The 21,494-nt window shown below is 48.4% G+C and overlaps 1 protein-coding gene across 4 annotated transcripts in view; it reads right to left on the reverse strand.

Moving 5' to 3' along the window:
- Nucleotides 1-21,494, reverse strand: part of agrn (agrin) — a gene marked incomplete at its 5' end in the record, with an annotated part of 228,243 nt that overhangs the window by 136,665 nt on the left and 70,084 nt on the right. For 2 of the 4 annotated variants that reach the window (XM_079273781.1, XM_079273778.1), the window contains one exon: nucleotides 5,255-5,293. The exons of 1 other annotated variant lie outside the window; for it this stretch is intronic. In XM_079273781.1, coding sequence (XP_079129907.1) covers nucleotides 5,255-5,293 — 39 coding nt within the window. Of the gene's footprint in view, nucleotides 1-5,254; nucleotides 5,294-8,523; nucleotides 8,690-21,494 lie in introns of those variants that run through there. One more of the 4 variants, XM_079273780.1, reaches the window with a different exon arrangement.

The following is a 21,494-nucleotide window of genomic DNA, read 5'->3' on the forward strand; positions in this document are numbered from 1 at the left end:
AGAGGGGTAGACGAGCAACGATCCCCAACTCAGCTAGTCCAGAACTTACATTATACGCACACAGAATGTCGACGTAAATACGTCGCACTGTGGCATTCACTGCCCCAGCTAAATAACAGTGATTTGCAGTCTTTCACACTTTGTGTTTCTCTCTTTGTCTCAACATCTTCTGCCCTCCGTCTCGCTCTCTGCTATCATATAAATCTCAGCGAGAGGGCAGCAATCAGCATGCCACACACACACACATGTGTACGTGTGTGTTGTGTATAAATGGTGTTGCTGACATGCTGCTGGGCCATGTGTCAGAGTGTTGTAATTGTATCCACATCATGTACACATCCTGAGGTTCAACTGCAATCTGTAAACAACGTTTCTAGCTGAGTGAAGAAAAACAAGAAGCAAGGGGTGAAATGTTCAAGAGAGTATGAGTGCACGTGTGCGTGTGTGTGTGTGTGTGTGTGTGTGTGTGTGTGTGTATCTGACAGAACGATAGAGAACAAGAGAGCACTGAACTGCAGCTGCCTCGACTTCCACAGCAGCCGCTGCCTGTGCACAGAACTACGACATATCCAGCATCTGTGAGAACAGTGAGGATGTTGTCAGCACAGAGCCGCAACGCTCCAGTAACTTCCACTTCTTAATTAAGGAAAACACTAACTCGGCTAATAGCGGGATATCACGGCGCAATAACGTTCGGCAACACGTCGACGCGGCGAGCCACTTATTTCCCTCTAATTACACAACCTGACAGTGAAATTCGTCCCACTGGTTACGCTTCCCTGTGTGGAGATTTTTGTGACACGGCCACCCGACAATTAAATTAGCACCTAGCCATCACCGATTTAGAAAAAAACAAAAAAACTGAATGACATGCGGAGGACATAAGAGCGCTCAGTCAAAGCGACATTTGGTCCGTTCTGCGCGCTAATTACTTCCAATGGATGACAAAGAGCTGAGGAGGGGCTGAGCTTTCAACCATCCCTCTGCACCGCCGTGCTGAGCTGATAACGCATTCGATGAGCAGCCAGAAGCTATTAATTAGCTTGCATGGACTCGTTCTGTCAATGGGTTCTTCTTTTTGTTTGTCCCGTTTGTCATCCTTTCTATTTCATTTCAGATACTCGGCATACTGGAAATTAGCTTTATTTTCTATTTCATCATGTTTTTTTGTGTCTCTTGCTCTGCCACGAGGAAGAAGGAAGTCACTCGAACAAAGTTAAGATGAATATAATGTGCGACCAACGAGGCAAAATGAACAGTTGCCATCAATATGGTACAGTACAGCATATTCATGAGTGAAATATAGACTGAAGGCACCTTGAAAATGGATTAGCCCGCAATTCATCGCTGGCTTTATTCACGCTTATCTGGCAACAAGAGGACGTTTTAAAAAGCCCAGCTGAAGCTGATACGTAGATTGCATTACTCCTGATCACACCCCCATGTGGCCTCTGTAAAACAGAGGGGTCTGATGCAGACTAATGGGTCCTATCAGTGACCCGGTGGATAACTCAGGGTGCTGGCTGGTCTGCATCAAAGAACTGCTGACCCTTACGAGGTCCGGGGGAATAACCTGCATCAACGATCGGCGGGGAGTCGCTCCGGGACATATCGACGCCAACCCCGCATTGTGTCAACAATTACTCCGAATGAAAAGCAAATAGCGCTGCACTTTACACAAGGTCCCTCCTTCCTGGCTAATGTTTCTTGTTTTTCTCTCTCTTCGGACTACTGCTTCCAACGCAGCTTGGCAGATAAATACCGGGTAAGCTGTGGTAAAGTGAGGGGAGGCCTGAGTGGGAACGCTGTCAAAGACGGATGTTTAGATGTTGGGGGGGTTGACTCCTCTGTGTACTTTAAAAAGGGCAACAAACTTTTCGCTTGATAAAGTCAAGGCCGCCCCCCCCCTCCGCACCGATGGGCTAACAAGCCGCTTCGTGTTAAATGCCGGACATGACAACCCTTCTGTGAAATCGCACTCCTGGAGAGGCAACGTCACAGTGAACCTTTTGATATCTCAGCCCGGTGCCCCCGCCCTCGCCTGAAAAGATGAGGTGGATATTTTGCCTCTGTTGTGCGAAATCTATGATGTGAAATGATTTGATTAAGATAGGCCGAGGAGTCATAATTAATTCTGCCTCTCTCCGAGTTCGGCTTACTGTCAAGAACACAAGAAAAGGCTCCCGCAGGGTTGTCTATGTGTGTGTGTGTGTGTGTGTGTTTCTTTTTTACCTCCCACATCTGAGGGGGTAATGGGTTTGCAGCACTTAGTTCCTGTATTCTCCCAGAGCTGACAAAAGGTTTTGTCAGTTCTTTAGGAAGAGGTAGTGTTCTCAAAGTGTAAGTGAGACCGCTGGCACTTCTTTTTTTTTTGGCCGTCCCACCGTCTTGGATCAAATCACACACGAGTCCAGGAGTTTATTTTGGCTGTCAGTACGGAGCATCCTCTGGGGAACACTGTCAGTGACAAAAAGCAAAATTGAAGGATTCGCGGCTCCTGCCAGGCAGGCGGTGCTGGAGACGGCTACGGTCACGGAGGACCCCCCGAACTGTCAGAGGCTCTGGTTCTTATTACGCTTCCTTTCTTTCTTTTGTGTCTCTGGCCTGTTTTGGATCTCCGTTCGGGGCCACTGTTTAGTCACCTGAGGTTGCAATAGGACGAAATGAAAGACAGCTCCAGGGAGCCGTCTCCTTGAGGCTGAATTCAAGAGAGTAATCTATTCTTTGCCCATGTTTAATCACACCTGGATCCAGCATAAATCACATGGTTTAGTAATAATCCTTCTCAGATCTCTACTTTAAAACTACCACAGATTGTATCTGACACTGAAGCCTCCTCTCTGCGCCCTTAACGAGTGCACAAACTCCTTTGGATGTGGACAACTCGGGGGGCCGAGAGCCTCATTCATCAAGCGTTTCTCGCTGTCGACCCCCTTTTCGAGGGTTCAATACTAAATCCCTCAAGCTACAGAATTCTCCGAGCTTGCTGTGGCCAAACGACTGTCTTATTATCAGGAGACGACAGGCGATAATGAGTGTGGCCTGAGCCGAGCAACTGCAGCTTTGAGCTTTCAAAGAGAGGGCCTAATTAAAGGCTGCTCAGTGACTTGTCACTGTTTTTGACTGGTGATTATAGGCCATTCAACGGGGAGTATTCGTCAGCTATTTGCGGATGGCGCACGGCGTGAATTCCATCTAACAGCTTTGCATGTGTTGTGCCGAACCTGCATCCCCCCCCCACCCCCCGCCAGCGAGTCCCGAGACTTCCCTTGTACTAATTTGCAGAACAAATTTCTTTACTTTCGGCAGCATCTCCTCGCGCTACTAAGGACGTCTCATCAACGGCAGCTCAGAGACAAATTAGGCTGTTTAAAAGTGCCGACTCGCGGCATCTCGGCTATGATTTCCTGTAATGAAGTGCTGCGAGAAGCAGGGCGTCCTTGGCACCGAGGGCACGTTCAGTAGAACAAGGCCTGTGCTCTTTGGAGCACATTTGACAAATTGCAGAGCTATATTCGCCCTCTGCCGGTCTAGAGCATCTTCCAAATCGCCCATCCACCACCACTAAAACCACGCGTCTCCAAAAAGTGGCCGACTGTCTTATTTGGGTCAACGCTAATTGTCTCACTAATCTCTCCAGCGTTAAATGACCTGGAGAAACTGCGTCCCACGGGGCAGGCTTACCCCCGCTGATTGGAGACTTTGCCTTTTGTTTTGCTTGGCATATTAAAACAGCATAGGCCGCTGATGTAAAGCCTGCAGAACTATTGGAAATGTAATTAAGGGCTAGCAGCAGCTTTTAAATGGTTGACTCGTGCAGAAACACAACTGTGCCCCTCAGACGGCAAACAACTTTAATACTTGGGAAATGAGTGGCTCAATCGATAAGCGGGGCGTTATTTCCTTTGTGTGTGTCAGTGTGTGTGTGTGTGGGGGGGGGGTTCAATGGGAGACAGAAATGGGCTGCACACTGTTCCTCATCTTCCCAGAGGAGAGGCACGTTTTATGGCAATATGGGCGTCAGAAACAGACCCCTCCGTGAGATATATAATCATTTGTCAAGTCATTTTCATTTGGCTTTGAAACAAAAGCAAATAGATAATGTAAACTGAGTTTTGTGAAGACGAGGCACAAAACAGAAGAAAGAAATAGACATTCTCTTACACTCCTCAGGTGTTCGAGCACAATTACTCGCCACGGCCATTTCACAGCGACAGCAAACAGGCTTTTGTCCGGACAAACTATCACATTCATCACAAAACCACCTCTGATTTGATACTTTTGTTTTCTTTCGTTCCCCTTTTTAAAGCATGGCATCTCTCGCGAACCGCTTTGTCCAAACAAGCTGGCCCATGGGGCGAGTGAATCGAGCAATTACCAGGAACAGATTCCGAAAGTTCCCACTGTGGCCTTTTGTCCCCGACATCAGCTGACCGGCTGCGATCATTAGAAACAGGTTTTTTTTCTTCACGTTTTCTCCCCACGAACCTCAGGCTTTGTAGCGTACGCACAGGCGGGATGAAACGACACCTTCAGAACTAGTAGTGGGAGTCCGTCCCTGGCTGCCTGTCATGTGCAGTAAAAAGAAAAATGCAACAACAAAAAAGTCCATCCAATGTGCTGCCTCTGATAAATATTCATGATAGCAGCTTGAAAAACAGCTGTTTTCCTCCAATTAAAGCCTGCCAAGAGCCACTGTTTTGGAAATAAATTGTTTTTTCGTTTGTGTTTCTTTTTTTTAATTAAAAGCTCATGTTACTCGGCCAAAAAATAACTGAAACAATGCGGCACCTGTTGCGAAGATTTATGTGTGGGCTGGAACGAGGTGATGGTGCTGCTCTGCGCTCCTGACCAGCAGACCCCCAGCAGAGTCAGGCCATGTAGACTACCCGGGGAAAGGGAGGGGGGGGTTATCCCATTAGACTCCATCAGAAGGATGTGAATGCTGCTGTGGTAACAGGTAGTGAACATCAGCCCAACTAGCCCAACTAAAGATCAAATCAAGTCATCAAAAGATCCCTCTCACATCAAAGCCCCGAGCAGACCTGGCCTGCCATACTAACTGTGCAGAGACGGAAAAAAAAAAGCGGAGCAGACTAAATCTGGCACCGCGCAGACAGACGTCTGGCCTCTTCAAAAAGGCAGAGAATGCGCTGTCCGAGGTCATTATTCACAGGTACAGCTCCAAAACACCAGCAGCGGTCAACGGAGGCGAGGAGCGGAGAGAAAGAAAACCCCCCCACAGAGGACTTACCATCAGGAGGCGGGGGCGGTGTGAAGTGATGAGGTTTGTCTGGAAGAGATAAAAAGAGAAAAGGTTTTTAGTTTTCGGGGAGACTTCCCAGGGGGTGCGGGCAAAGTAATTGAGTTGCTACACAAAAAGACACACATTGTGTCCACAGGCTCGGCTTTTTCCTATCGAACACATTCTAATGCAGTGACCGGGGGTCCGCCACAGGACCCCAGCTGGGCTAATCGACAGGAGGACATTTCAGCGGCAGCGGTATCGCGATTGTTTTGTCATTCATTGTTCTCATGGTCTTCTCATCCCAAACCACACCGCGCGACTTTTGATATCACAAGAGCACATGAGAATTGAAAACACTCGGGGGGGGGGATGTGTGTGTGTGTGTGTGTGTGTGTGCGTGTGTGTGTGATAAGAGTCAAGTGAGTGTGTGTGAGATAAGATTTCTTTAAATTCCACAGCGGTGAAGACACAGTGAAAACGCACTCACTTCCCACCCCCGCCTCCCCAAGCAACCACATGCAGAATAAATCAGCCCCCCCGCCCCAATATATCAAATGACATCATGCTACTCTCCTGGTCAACACCCAGACGATGACATAAAGATTGTCAGTTCGTGGGAGCCATAAAACAAGACGTGTCAGGTGACTGAGTATCGGGTAACACACCGGGGGAAGATCTCAGGAAACATGAGTTCTTTGCAGTTTTGACGCTTTTACGCTTGAAAACGAGGTGGATCTCGACCAGGCGATGCAAATGCATCAATGCATGTGTATGTAGTGGAGGTGCATGCAGAACATGCAGTTTGCTTTGACATTTTTTGGCAGGAAAACGGGGGATAAAGTTAATGACGAAGCACAAACCAAGCACAGCTAACATGTATCTTTAGCGTTGATTGATCTCATGATCATTTTTCGATCCTTCCGTTGATTGTTTAGGCTACAAAACGCCAGAAAAGAGTGAAAAAGCAATTTCCCAGAGCCTCAGCGGGTGTCTTCAGATTGCTTATATATTGTGCGCCAAACAAACCAAAACATATTCTATTCCAAATATAAAGAAAGAGAGAAGAGAAGAACAGCACATCCTCACATTTGACAGGATGGAACCGGACCGTGTTTGGCGTCTTTGCTTGCTAAGCGATTGGTCGCCTGTTGAAGTTGTGGATTATTACATTATTTTGTGGGATATCTGCCAATAGCTTGGCAACTATGTAAAGTGCATACAGATACCATGGACACTGAATGATACAGAGTGATAAGCAAAGTAAGAAGACCGACGTTATGTAAAAAAAAGAAGGGAAGAAAGAAAGAAAACAGCCCCATTTTATCTATTTCTCACACAAAATAAAAATCAGCTGATCAGATATGACTTCCGTGACATCATTTACCAGACAACGGCACCGAAATGGAAAGCCTCTTCGAAAAGGCCATCCCGATGCACTGGGGCACTGGTGTACCAAGCGCAACCAAAACCAAACCGCCATCTGCACTCTGACAGGCACCTCGGTGCCGTCTGACTCACTGCCTGCTACCGAGCGCGCGCCAACCAACACGAGCACATTCAGAGAGGACTGCGACGTCTCTGCACTGCCAGGGATAATGAGGAAGATGAAACACATCACATCAATTAGCCCGCTAACACATTTTAATCAATTCAAGAAAACATATAAAATGAGTGAAACAGAAATTGTGGGAAATATAGAAGTTCTGCTGAGAGCGCACAACACAAAAGCAGACATCCATGCACAGACTGCGCTTCCTGTCTCGCATTTCCGCGAACAGGCCTGAACACGTGCGAACACGTGCAACACTTTGTAGCACTTGCGAATCAACATTTTTAAAAAACACCTGACACAGAGACAGAGAGAGAGAGAGTGCCGGGCGACGCTAAACGATTTCGTCACATTTCCAGAATGAAAGGACAAGATAAGGTCTTTCCACAAACATATCAGCCTTTCCCCATCTCCCTTTGCACCTGGCAGAGCCCGCGTGGGTTGTCCGTGCTGAATGTCAGCGCGGGGGCCATCACTCATCTTATATCTTCAGCGAATCAATGTGTCTGACGGTGACATTTAGCTATATGTGCGGGAGTCCATCACTGAATGCGTGTCATCTTCCCCCTATTGGTGTGGTTGACGTATAGTCACACATGGTATGTGGGCTCTGTTGGCAGGCATGGGGGGGGGGGCGGTTACTGTGTATGTGTGGACATGCCTCACCCCATATGGTGACAATAGAAAGAACGAATCTGAGGTTACGCTGCTCCTCTGACACCCGTCCTCCCACACACACACACACACGCGTCAGCACTAGCACTAGAGCCCCCTTTTTCATTTCATCAGCTCCTCCAGCGAACGCTTCTGAGAGGCAGAGATCGGCCCGCTTTAACTGGGTTTGCTTTAAATCTAATAGAATCCGTCTGGCTGGAATGGATTCGACAACACGGCAGCGAGGTTACAAAACGAACCATCCCGCAACCTGGTCACCCACATCGGCCAATTAAAAAATGAGAAGGAGAGAGCGACAAAGACCATAGAAAGACACTGGGAAAGAAGTGGACGGATGCAAAGAGGTGCATCTAAAGGGCGACGGGGACTTTGCCTTGTGCGGGACAAGTCAACAGCCTGGGAACTGACTAACAGAAAGTCAGGGCTGACACGGAACAGCAGCCACGGACTTTTGCCTTTCACACAGTCTAAACGAGGCAGGCAGGGCACTCAGAAATAGAGTGAGGGAGTTAGGAGAATGAAGTTCCCCCAGTGTCGACACATTTCAAATGATATCCAGCGTGGGGTTTAACAGAAGAGGAAAACACTAAAGCAATTACCTCTCTTGTCAGGACGCTCTTTGACCAAAGAATCTACTGTGATGGCCATCATCAAAGTACCTCAGCCTCACAAGCATTACAAACATGATGCTCTCAATCAGCTGCACTTTTCAACATACAGCAAGACAAGTATGAAGCAGAAAGGGAGGGGTTGAGGCTTTCTAGGCCAAAGGACATGGCTGCGTCCTACAAAGGCATTTAGTCTGCCATTTAATTCTTCCTCTCGCAGTTCAAAGTAAATGCCAAGTCTTAAGACGGGAGATATGAAGCATTTTTCGCACACAGAATCAAGGAATGCTGTGACTTTAAACGCTAAATATTTCACTTCCACCTAAATTCTGTCTACGCCAACACTTTGATTCAGGGTTTGTATTATTTTGCCAAGCAGTGACCCATTTGTTTTTCGGTGTTATGAAAGTGAAACTGTGGTGTTTGTGGTTGCACCAACGTACAGTTGTTGAGGAACAGGAGCACTGCGAAGCCCAGTGTGGACGTGGCCAGCAGGATCAGACAGATGTTGCAGGGGATCATGAAGTAGCGCACCACCAGGGACACCTTGTGCTGGTACCTGCGCTCCTGCTCCTGCGGCGGCGGCGAGGGATAGTGGCACCCGCTCATGCTCCACTCCAGCGACCCCCTCCCCTCCAGGGTGGAGGAGAGGACGGGACGCGGAGGGCGACGAGGGTTGCCCAAAGACCCGTTGGAAAAAATGATGGCGGCGGGGTGAGGGCCGGGGGTGAAGGTGAAGATAAAACAAAGGTAAAAATGGACGCGGAATGGCCAGTGTTTCAGCTGCGGTTCCAGCTGTGCACCGTGGCGAGGACGCGGTGACTGTGTCCGTCAGAGAATCGCAGCAGCAAGCTTTCAGCGGTTTCCAGGCAACACATTTTTAGAGATAATAACATCCATTTGGCGAAAGAGGACAGACAGGGTGGACAAGGACTCCTACAGCCCCCCACCTGTCCACACAACCTCCATTCTGCTGTTCCCAATGGGGGGGAAATACAAACTAATGGGCTTTCAATCTGTGACTGTGTGTCTTGTGAAGTGGTTATACTTACAGTGCAAACATGTGCGTGTGGATTTAAGTGGTGATAATGTGTTTGTAAATGTGCATGTACGTGTGGTGAGATGCACCTATGCCAGAAATGTGTGCGTTGGGATGTGGGCGTTTCGAACTGTCAAATATCCACACGGAAAAAAAACACTTCCACGCGGGCCGACGGTAAATCCACAAATGGAATCCTCTCCTTTCTTGCCCGTGACCCTGACTGGTAATCAGATGGACGTAAAGGGGGTCTGGAGCACCTCCCCCGTCCTGCTTTCCTTGTCAAAAGCCTTTACACACCAAGCCGAGGTCTCGGCAACAACACGTGCCACAAGTATTTCCCTAAGAGGTGACACGGCCGAGCATCTTCTGCAGCCTCCCTGTCGGGGCAACGAAGGCGAAACCGAGCAGCGGTTTGCCCAGAGCGACCTCAAACTCAACACGAGTGCTCGTTTGTATCCACTGGAGACCGGCTCCTTCGGCTCACGGTCCGGGAGTGTCCGTCACGGGCCTGATCAGCGGGACGGCTGGACAGCAGCTGGCTGCCGCTCGCTAAACCACATGCTCCCGGGTTCACCGTTTGTTTCTTTCCCTTCTCTCCTGCGTGACTGCCACTCCTCGGTTCAATAACCTTTTACTCCGGGTCAGTCTCATGGAGTGGATAAGCAGCTGCCCACCACCACCACCACCCACCCCGCTGGTGCGCTGGGACCGAAAGCAGGTCAGAGGAAGTGGCGGAGTGGGGGACAAAAAAAGTTGGGAGAGGAGGATCGCAATCCCCGTCAGTGCAGAGCTGTCTTCTTCTTCTTCTTCTTCTCTCTCTCTCTCCCCCAGCAGCGAACGGATGAGCAGCAAAACACAGAGACGCTCTATATGAATGAACTCGTGGAGAGAAAGGGGAGAAGAAAAAAACCCGCGTGTGTGATCAGAAATCAGCCGAGGAGCTCGAGGCGGAGATTTGTTGGGCTTTCTTCCCTTGTGTCAGCATCATGACGGAGAATCCCAGCCAGATAATGAGAGGCACAGGTTCTCATTGCGCCCCGATCCTCGCAAGACCGAGGTCGATTTGGCTTCTTCTATTTCTGCCTTTTCAGGAAAGAACTTGTCCAGCCTTTTCCTTCTATTCTCTTTCATGCACTTCCACAAGCATCCAGTCCCTTTCTTTTCTCCGTGGCTTGTCTTAGTCCAGAGGTGCTCCCAGCGCGCTGGCCGCAAGGATTTATGCACCGGCTTGTCTTCTGTGGGGATCCGACAGTCACTGGCAGCCAAAACAACAAATTATGCTCCGGGTATTCATGGCGCGCTTAATCCCCAGGCAGCAGGTAGTGGTCCCAGTGTCAGCGCACTCAGTCAGCCAGCTGAAGCAGAGACGAGTGAGTCAATGAGAGAACTCAGCAGCCAGACACGGCAATACAGAGAGAGAGGGAGGGGGAGAGGGAGAGAGAGAGGGAGAGAGGGAGTGAGGAGGAGTGCTGGCAAAAAGGGAAAGCAGCTCCTGACACTTCGGTCCACTTTTTTTTCTATTGGAGAAAACAGCAGCAGCGTGTCGCTGGTTTCCCAAACACTCCTCCTGAGCGCTCCTCTCTCAGCCCTCAGCCAGTGGAACGGATGAGCGCATAATGAGAGAGAGAGAGAGAGAGAGAGAGAGAGAGAGAGAGAGAGAGAGAGAGGTGGGGGAGTGGTTGAGGAGCCGTCTTTAACAAAGGCGGAGGGGGTTGGAGTTGGGTGAGGAAACAGGGAAAAAAAGAAAAAGAGCGAGAATAAAGGCTTTGGGGAATAGTACTCCAGTCCTGTCAGGGTTGGGGGGGGGCAGCAGCAAAACAAAAGAGGGCTTCTATCTTGGGAGATGTCAACCAACTCCTCCATTTGTTTATCGCCTAATCAAAAGAAAGTCTCTTCAAGAGTTGGAGAATTTCCACAAGATTTAATGAGGCAAACTGAGAGAAAGCAGGCCTGTGGAGGGAGGGAGGACAACTTAAATACACTAAAGTCAATCACATATCGAGTCTCTCCACACAGCCTCACCCATTTGTTTTTTTAACCGATATATGTGGCACCAGTGCAGCCAGGGAGACTCCACGACGAGCCAATTTTCAATGAATTAACAATCCCATTTGGACCCTTTCTATTCTGACTCTTTCATAGCGAGTAGGAATCGGTTGATTCCCCCCCCCCCATGTTGTTAAATAATATGGCAAGCAAAAAAAGGCATGACCTGAGGCAGAAACCTTTTGCGTCTCTTTCACAGCATGTCATCCTCTGCCCTTTTTAAAAGCTATGCATTGTTGCTCTTCTAACGTGGTAATGAGGTCAGAATAGAGGGGCGGTTACGCTGTGTTTAGCGAGTCCCTGCATCAATATCCACTTTGAACAAGCTCAACGGCAGCAGGCGCCAGATGCAAGGCGGTATAGTGTATCATCAATTATTTATGTCTTCTTTTTTTCACTCTCTCTATCTGTGTCTCCATCTCTCCCCCCCCCCAAACTCCGTGCTTTACACAAGGGTGCGCACACGCATACACACACACTGGCGGTGGAGCGCAGTGTCTGCGTCCACAGAGGAATTGCATGAATGCACACACAACTGGCTTTTCTCTCCTATAGAAACACAAGGCAAAATAGCTCCGTCTATCTTTTTTTTGGTCTCTATCTCTTTTCAGCCAACAAGCTCACACACACACACACACACACACACACAGATAGGTGATCTCTCTTCCTCCCCAAAAGTAATTTATCTCTTTGGACAGTGGGTTCATTCCCAGGATCAGGCTGAGCGCTGAGCGCTGTGGGGGAGACTCTTAATAAGAGGGGAGTCAGGTTTTTAGGCTGCCCGCTGAGGGTCATTAGTTCAACCCCCCCCCCCCCCCCAATCATCAGCAACACAACAAGAGGTGCCTCCCCCTCCACTGACACATTAGTCCACATCAGCTCTCACGTTGCACAACAAAACCTGATTGATGGACTGACTGAAAAGAAAAAAGGAAACAGCCGCTGTGTCTTTTGTTCCCTCTCTTTTTGCCTCCCTTTCCACTTGTACCTCTGACTGTGTTTTTATCCATCGCGCTTATTGCTCCGACAAGTGGGGACTTCTGGGCTAAAGCAATTACGACGCACAGAATCCCACCAGGTCATCGCAACGCCGAGACGCCAAGTTGTCCCAGCAGAGGGCGCTAGGGGAGGGGGGGGGGGCTGCAGCCGCGACCCAAATGAGATCTTCCGTCGAACATCAAAGCTCGGCTGCTTTGATCCATTTTTAATGCCACAAGTAGCGCACAAGGTTAACATCTCTCTCTGACGGCTTTGAAAAGGTAATTTCCATTAAGGAGCCAAAGGAGCTGCTCTCCTGTTTAACGGTCTGGCAGGATTAAAAGTTGATGTGCGAGCGCACAAGCTCATGTGTGCGTGCTCCTCTTTATGCAGAGGGTGAGAAATTTGTCAAGCTCCACAACTGATTGATGATGATGCTTCAATCAAGTGTGTGTGTGTGCAGCCCGCCGCACATCCCGGTCTTCTGGCTGGCCGGCGTTGATCTCATTGATCGAAGAGAAAACAGTGGTTGCCTTTGCTGAATGACAATTTCTCCTCGGAAAAGGCCAAAAGGGTTATCTTGTGAAAAACACACTGTTACCACCAAAAAATGAACCACCAACGAGGGAAGATCTCTTCCTGCGTCGTCTTTGTACATTTCAAACGCAAGCTGCATTCCAGCTGCACCGCCGAGGGGTCAAGGGGTCAGATCAAATGCAGCTTTGCAGTGACAAATGGCATCCAGTCAGCACTGCCGTGCATCTAAAAGCTTCTTTTTGCAGTGTCCGGACACAATGAGCAGGGAATTTCAGGGATTTCCGGGGTTTGAAAGGTATAAAGTGCAGGTGATTTTCTATGATTCGGTGGGTTCAGACTGTCGATACAGGATGCTTTCTCTGCGGACAAGCAGCACCCAGTCAACCTCCGCGGAACTCTCTCCTACAGGCAGCAATCACATGACTAAATATCAAATTTGCATTTACAACATTTTAACTGCGGTGCTGATTCGCAGAGAGCAACGGTGACTAAGCACCCAAGGGGCAAACTACATTTCCTGGTTCCGAAGTGATGTAAAATCAACACAAACCGAAGTCGTTCCAGCTGTTTCGATGACGTTACAGTCTTAGTGTATCTGACTTGGGACCTTTTCCAAGCACACTAAAGCAGAACTACCGTGGACCAGGAAATAAGTTGTTCTAAAGAGTTCTCTTGCTGAATATTTCATCAAATAATCTGTTTTGGGAAAAACTGTGTGCACACATCAATCGCTAAATACGACAACAACAGCAGCAGCTTTGTACATTAGACCACATGAAAAATAATCCCTGTTGATGAATACAACAACACCCCATTAGAGTGGGGATTCTGTCCATTTTTCAAAGCAGGAGCGATCAAAAGCGAAGCCGTTGCCTCCGCTAATGGCATTAGAGATCATCCTTTCCTGCTGTGAATGGGGTTTTTTAATAATGCGGATGAAAAGAAGAGAAAAGGCACAGAAGGGAAGTCTGTTCAAATTTAGAACAGATTTGGTAATTGGCTGCACTAAAGCTGTCTACTGGCCCACTCAACTATTCCTTTCCAAGATCATTCACTGTAACATTTGTCGTGTTGCTTTTTTTGGTGCATGTCCACGTATTGATAATACAAAATCTGCTGCAATGAGGGTTATTTCAGCCTTGTGTCTCATAGCTCAACCTGACAGCTGACACTTACACTTCCTGGTATGTATTTATATGACCCTGCAGACCGACATTACACGAGTGAAGTGAGACTTATAATGAATCTAATTCCACAGCGAGCTACATATTCGAGGATCACAAATTAGGCCGACAGCGGAAGGCCGTGTTGAATTCCTCGTGTGCATCGAGCCGTGCAGCCGGGCCGGTGGAGGGAAGCCCAGACTCCTCACCCAGTGGGCTACGGCGGTGAGACGCTAGCAGGTGGGCCAATTGTCTCGCCACGGTATTAACTCCAATCATCATAAGTCAGACGTCGCCGCAGCCTCCCAGACTTCCCAGCCATCGGGCCTGCGGACTGAGCGGCACTCATCTAGCAACGGCTCGGGCCTCTCGCAGCTGTGCGTGGCTAACGACATTAACCTCTGCTGAACCGGGTCTCAAGAAAAACAGAGTGGGCGGACAGACGAAACGAGCTGCTTCTAGGGCGTTATCGTGACAACCAGGCGCCAATACCGGTACGAATGGAAGAATGAAGCACTTCATTGTGGAAATGGTCAATGCTCGTTTTCACAATCTGTAAACTGAAATTACATTTTAACACCAAACAGAAGCTACAGATGGTCGGCAAATTGGAGGCCACCGCCAGCCACCAGAACAGCTGAAACGCTCCTTGTCGTCGGTTCTCTAAATTTCTATGTTTGGGAAACTCTACTGAAGGGATGAACACCGTTCTTCCAAAAATATTATCCCTTGTTTGGTGTTTTGATGGTGGAGGGGACGAGCACTGTCCAACTGGGCGTTCAGACTGAAAACAGCACTGCACAGATGGCCGGCTCGAGTAATTAATCCAAGAGTTTCAAAAAGCTAAAACGCCGCAGTGCAGGAGTTAAAAAGCTCAAGACAAATCCCAATTCACGAACAAACTGGTTGCGCAAAACGACGCCAGCAGTGGAGTATTGCGCTTTTTAATCGTCGAGCTGCACAAAATGTGTTGCAAATGTCGTCTGGCACCGCTCAATAATTTCCCCCTTCATATTTCGGCCACACTGATTATTAGAGATAACGAAGTCAAAATCCTGCTGTCATGACAACACCTTTTCCTGACTCAGCGGATGATGGTACTACTGTGCATCGTTGATGTAACTGTGAACGAGAGAGTTCCCACACGAGGTGGGCTCCACTCACTGTGACTCACAACGTGACACATTGGCCAATATCTGGTGCCAACTTGGGCACGCTCTGACGCTCGGAACGTGGCGAAATGCGGCCCACGGCTGAACACGAACGCGCGTCGACCCATGCAACATTTGGGTCATCTTGACACCTGGCAGAATGAGCCGGATCTGTGAATGCTGCCATTTTTTTTGGACCTCTGCGGCAGTCCTCCAGCCGGTGCTGTTCAGCCATTCGCAGGACTTTTGGCTGCATTAGCCTCTTCCTCCCACGCCATCCCACGCTGATGGCCTACACCGAGCCAGCTCTTAGTCCGTGGTCTCATCCAGGACCTCTCCACTGCTGGACGTTCAGTTCCCTCTCAGACGGTGCTGATTCTTCGCCCTCGGGGCTCATCTGGAGCCTATCCTGAGGGCCTCCTTTTCCAAAGGTCTTCTAAGTGAAGACTAACTCATTTGGGAAAGAGTAACTCAATATTAGCCAGCTCTGATTTTCTAGCCAGCCCTTCCTGCACAATCATCAACATCCACAACAATAATGACTACAGGATGTAATATTGTCCCTGCGCCTCTGCCTTGCCCTGTTTATTCAGAATATCGGCACCAACATTTTCCCTTAATAGCACAAGGAAATGACTCCAATGGACAGGTAAATATTGACAAATAATGACAGAAAGAGAACGAAATGGCAAAAAACAGAAGAAGAGGAGAGAGAGAGAGCGACCTGGCGGCACTACTCCGTGTGGCTGACATATGGAGCCGATGGTGGCAGCGGTGCAGGAAAGCGAGCAGCACGGAATCAGAGGAGGAGTGGTTGGCTCTTACACCCTTCACACAGGAAAGGCGAGGCTGATGAAGCTGAAGGACGATCCAGATGTCGGTCTCTAGCCAAGTCAGCCATCTGTCACGGGGAGCTGGCCAGGTCACACTGTCCCCGACATGCCGAGAAAGCGGCGGGAGACTCGTGACGACCAGTCACGACGGGCTGGGAGCTGTCCTTCCAATGTGGCCGATTCCCAACAGCAGATTACCTTGCATTGGTGTAGAGAGGACATGAAGACGCACAAGTAGGGCAGTGCTTTTAGAGCGCTGCCCTACAGGTGTCGAATATGGAAAGTTGTCACTGCTTGTTCTCCTTCTTTAGATATGTCTTGATCTGAATCGGGACTTTGTGGAACCATATTTGAATTTGTTTAATAAGTTATTCATGCAACACTGATACATTTTTCCATACATCATTAGATTAAAAAAAGAGTTATTCACACAAATATGAGCACTGGAGTGTTTTTGCAGTCCGCGTTTCATTCAAACCCCGAACAGCCAATGTGCAGATGTTGTAGACACAATGTGCACACTGAATGGATTGAGTTGTTTGTGTGACAGCTCAGACTTACACACAAACCTTTAAACCAGGACTTCTAGTTCTTGTCTCATTTTCTCTCTCGTCTCGCTACATGTATTAATTGGAGTCATAAAGCCTCAGGATACACGCAAATTCCACTTAATATAAAAAAATATTTTTAATTGAATTTAGTCCACTTTACGCCCAACGTAATATGGAGCCCCCCCACCTGTAAAATTCACTCCGTGTTCAGTCTGAACAAACCGTAAGCCGCTGATGAAGCTTTGCTTTGGTCATCTCAGGTAATCTATTGGCACCAATCAAAAATGTTGAAATGATCGCCAGCTAGAGGCAGATGTGAGGGAACACAGAGGAGGCACGAGAGAGCTCTGATTATCACCCTTCAGTACGTTAACACCAATGTAGAGAAAAAAGTCGGAGATACGGGAAAGTGTAATTTCACAAGCTCAAAATGCCACGGCCATGGGGACGTGAACGCTGCCCACGGATGATGAACGATGCCAAGACAGAAAGGGATGTTTTTATTCTTTTTTTACATTTCTTGCAAATAAAAGCTTTCAGCTCTTTAATGAGCAGCATATCTGAGGCGGAACATTGTGCGTAGACTTGAACTAGAAATCGACTATTTCAGATTCCAGCTCCATCAAAGGCCTTATGTTCTTCCACACAGCAAATCCCTTGTGCTCTACATCAATAACCCTGCTTTTGTTTTTTCTGAACATATAAATACTGTTGCCTTTACCTTTGTTTGTCTAAAGACCCACATACATCGCCGTGAGATATTCACAGTGCGCACAAGCAGATTTACCTGATCGGCTTCCCGACTTCAAAGCCGACAGTGACAGTGGCACCCTTTCGTTTGCATTTACAGTAATGAACCGTCGCTCTTCTATTCTCTTTGTCCCCCTCTCTCGGCCCGTCACTGGCGGCTGGCTGCACATCGAGCTGGATCCTCTCGGATAGAGGGGGCAGAGAGGGAATATTAATTGGCGAGCAATACCCCCTTGTTGAGACGCAGCCCATAAATGAAACGCCTATAAATTATTCATACGCCTCATCAGACGGCATGCGCTCAAGTTATTCTCTCAAACAAGACAGCTTCCAGGCTATTCCCCTTTTTTCCATTCGAGTAAATAACTCTAGTTCCCTTTGGTGAGAGAGTGCAGTCAGACTAGGCTGTGTGCTGCAAGTAGAAAAGACGAATGAAAATATGCAGCCTAAATGACGAAATAGCTGTTTTCTGGCTGCAATCACAGTCAGGAAAATGAGTGACCCGCTTAGCACCAGGTATTAAAATGCATCCTGCATTTTGGAGGGTTTGATACTGATGAGACGGAAAACAGATACAGTTTGGCTGTAAATGGCAGCGGGATTATACAGCAGGACACAAAAAACAGTAACGCGCCGATTCAATCAGGAGCTGGAGACACAGCCAACTGTTGTCCCATTTTTTAAGTCTAATGTTTGCATTCCCATCCGACCCGACCTCCAGCCCGTGTGGACTTGGTTCTATAACGTCGCCTTACTTCCTTCTTTCTGACATAATCACGACCGCTGCCAGAGGCCAGTCGCTTGAACGTTAACGTGTCATTTTTGGGGCACTTGTTGAAAAAACCGATGTGAATAAAACCCGTGAGTTGACGTCAATGTAAGTTGATTATCTTCAAGTTCTGTACTGAAAAAGCCATTTTAAATAATAAAATTAAAAAGTTTGAGACTAAATAATGGTCAGCAATACCTTGCCCTATATATCTGCTGAATTATAATTTTTGGGATAATTTCAATACTTCATGTTCTACTTTAGAAAGAATCACTTCGGTATCAGTACCCAAACTCAGGCCCGATTATCGAACGATGTCCAACACCCAGCGCCACAGATGAACTGAGCGTGAGTTGGTAGTTGCGGTCCTAATTCAAACATCAAAGCATGCCACGCCGTCATGACCGTCAACCGCTACCACCATCGGCATTCTGCTGGTGCAGTGTGCGCTGCCGTATCCTGAACTCACCAGTTAGCGAGGTCAGCGCTGTCATAGGTGGTTTGCACTTAGAAGGAAACCAAAGCCGGCAAAGAGGGCCATTACTGGTCGTAGAGAGCAGAAATCAACTGCTGAAAAACCACTGACAGACTCCACAACAATATACCCCCGTATAACCCTGAGACCGGCTGTCTGTCAACCACAAGGCTTTAGCTGCATGCTTTTCCATCCACACAGTGCTCGGAGACTCCCAAACGCACACATTGACACAAGATAAGCAGAATGACTTGGCAATCACACACAAGATAGAAAAAAAACATAGAGACAGACGGACACATCTCTCCTTTCAAATGCCACAAGGTGCTACGGGGTTAAAATAAATGCGAAGGTGGAAACCGGATGGTTCAATAAATGTTGGATAATGCCTTCTTCAAAAAAGAAAAAGTTTCAGAGTGGAAAAATAAGCCCCGGCAGGCTGCACGGATATGCAAGCGCCACTTTAAAGGACCCACTGATGTTTCATGACCTCCCTTTTAACTGCTCACAGCCGAGAAGTCATTTACCTCACTTGCCTGGCCAGCCGATTAGCTGGAACAACCCCAGCTTCAAACTCCCGCACTGACAAACATCCCGCTTGCTAAAGTCTTGCAAACCGCACCCCAGCTCCTGAGTGCTGGCTGTCCTGTGGCTGAGCCTGATCTCTGACCTCCATCTTTAAGGAGACAAGAGCAAAGAGGATTTCTCCACGGAGATCAATAAAGTATCATTCTGTCTGATCCCGAGTCATGGCAGAAAAACCTCAATCTTCCCCGGTGATTGGCCTCAATTATCGCTTCTAACTGGTGCCGGCAAAAGGTTGGGGGTACAGTGCATCCTCAAAGAGCAAAGCAGAAGTGAAAAACAAAATTACATGAAATTGAAGTCGTTGTAAAGCGTCTGTCTGGGCTTTAAGAGTTCAGACAGAGGGGCTGGAAATATGTGTGCTTTATCATAAGTACAGCAATCAAAGATATCTATGACTTTCACACTGAGAACACCGAGTTCACACTGAATGTTCTCCCCCTGTTCGTTGTGGCTGCCCACAGGTATACAATGTGTCTGTGAGCAGTCTGGGGCCTGTCCTTGTCTGTCTTTCGCCCCCAAAGTTTATAGCTCCCATGTGCCCTTGAATCTGAATAAGCGGTTATAGATTGGATGGATGGATGGATGAATGGATGGATGAGCACATAACCAAAGCATACATAACCATGTATCTAGTGTGAGTCAATAGAAGTGGACATTTAGCACATACGAGACCCGCTCGCATGTGTGTATGAGTTTCTACATGTCCTCTCTCTCATGGCCGTCCCTCTCAATCTTCATCAGCCACGAGTGTGTCAACTCGCCTGTCATCCAGAAGTGGCGGGGGTGGAGTCGGGGAGGGGGGGGGGGGGGGGGTGGACCTAGTTTGTTTTGCGCGACAACAACGATGAGCTTGGCGTGTAGCCGAGGCAACGAGCGACCTCATCCATTAGTCATCTGGGCAACAAACTGATAAACGTGGTTAAATGAAGAGGAACAACGGCAGCAGGAAATTCATGCGGACGGACGAGAAAGAGGCATTTGGAAGCCGGCGGCACCGGCGGCATCCTGAGGTGCGTATTAATCTGCGAGGTAAACAGCCAGGTCTGCACACAGGGTCAAAGCTGCCCGCATCCTCCAGAGGAGCGTTGTGGTAAAATGGGCTCAATTCAGACCAGGTGTTACCGGGAGGATTTGTATCTCTGCAGAATCAACACACGCATAGCGGCGTACTCGCGCATCATCACACACCCGCCCACCATGTGCACCCCATCGCCGCTTCCCGCCATCAGAAAACAAACTATCAATCAGTTGCATCGGTGTACGAGCATAGGTGCAGAGAGCCGGCCTCCCACCCAAAGTCTCACATGTCATGCCAAATTCACGCGATCTGCACGAGACAGCAGGGGGAAGAATTATTGCCCCGTTGCTACGGTAACAACACGTATGCAGAAAAAAAAAAAACACCACGGCGTGGTATGAAAAATGGTGATTTGTGAGATTTCATTTGGAAAAAAACATTCTGGTGTCGAGGGGGAGGGAGGGAGGTGAGCAGTGAAAGAGGTGAGAGAGATGAAAAAGATTGACGGTGAGAGAGAGAGAGAAAAGAAGAGAAACGCGGAGATACAGTGAAGAGAGGGAGGGGAAAAAAGAGGAGAGGAAGAAGGAGGGAGAGGAAGGAGGGAGAGGAAGAAGGAGGGAGAGGAAGGAGGGAGAGGAAGGAGGGAGAGGAAGGAGGGAGAGGAAGAAGGAGGGAGACAAAGCGAGGCTTCACTCGCAGCAATTTGCAGCAGTGCTTTAGACAATTTGGGTCACTTCTGTCACTGTATTTCTATAAGGCGAGCCGAAGCACCTCATCTGCCATTCATTTCATTTCCATTCCGACACCTGCGAGCCATTTGCATTCTGTCAGTTCTTCCTCTCCCTTTCATTTCTCCGCATGCCAACGCATTTCCTGAATGATAACACACTGGCAATTTCTGCACTGGCATAGCACGGGCCAGGACGGGACACCGCCTGCATCCAAAGAAGGGGGGAAATGGCGAGTCCTTTCCTTTTTTTTCTTTCTAATCCGCTCTTTTCTCCTTCTTTGTCCATCAGTCCCAGTCCCCCTCTCAGATCCCCCCCATCTCTTGATCAAATCCAGATCTTTGCCATCTGACCCTTGCGAGCCCTCGCAGGGCCCCGGTGTCTCCCCTGGGACCCCGGGGCCCCGATCGTATGTCTCGGCCGTCTCTCGACAGCAACAAATGAACCAGGCGCTCTGCAGCTCGCCTGATTGGCTGATCGATGGCACCGTTCCTAACAGCAGAGCACCACAGAGCTACAGCGCCCGTCTCATGAAGCCATTGCCGGCACATTATACCAGAGCAAGCTGTGCTCTGTCATCGAGTTGAATTTAGAATTTTAGGATGGAATGTACGACCAATACTGCCAGTAGGAATGACTGTGAAAGGTAAAAAAAAGAGGGAGGGAGAGAGCAGCTCTGCTTGTCTGGGCTGGTCCCTCACGAGAAACACAGCAGAGCAAGAAAAACAGTCTGACGGCCTCAGAAAAAAGAGAATTTTAAATTTACAGGCTGGAGAAATATAAAT

The sequence above is a fragment of the Melanostigma gelatinosum genome, assembly GCF_949748355.1.
Source record: "Melanostigma gelatinosum genome assembly, chromosome: 8".
NCBI classification, from domain to species: domain Eukaryota; kingdom Metazoa; phylum Chordata; class Actinopteri; order Perciformes; family Zoarcidae; genus Melanostigma; species Melanostigma gelatinosum.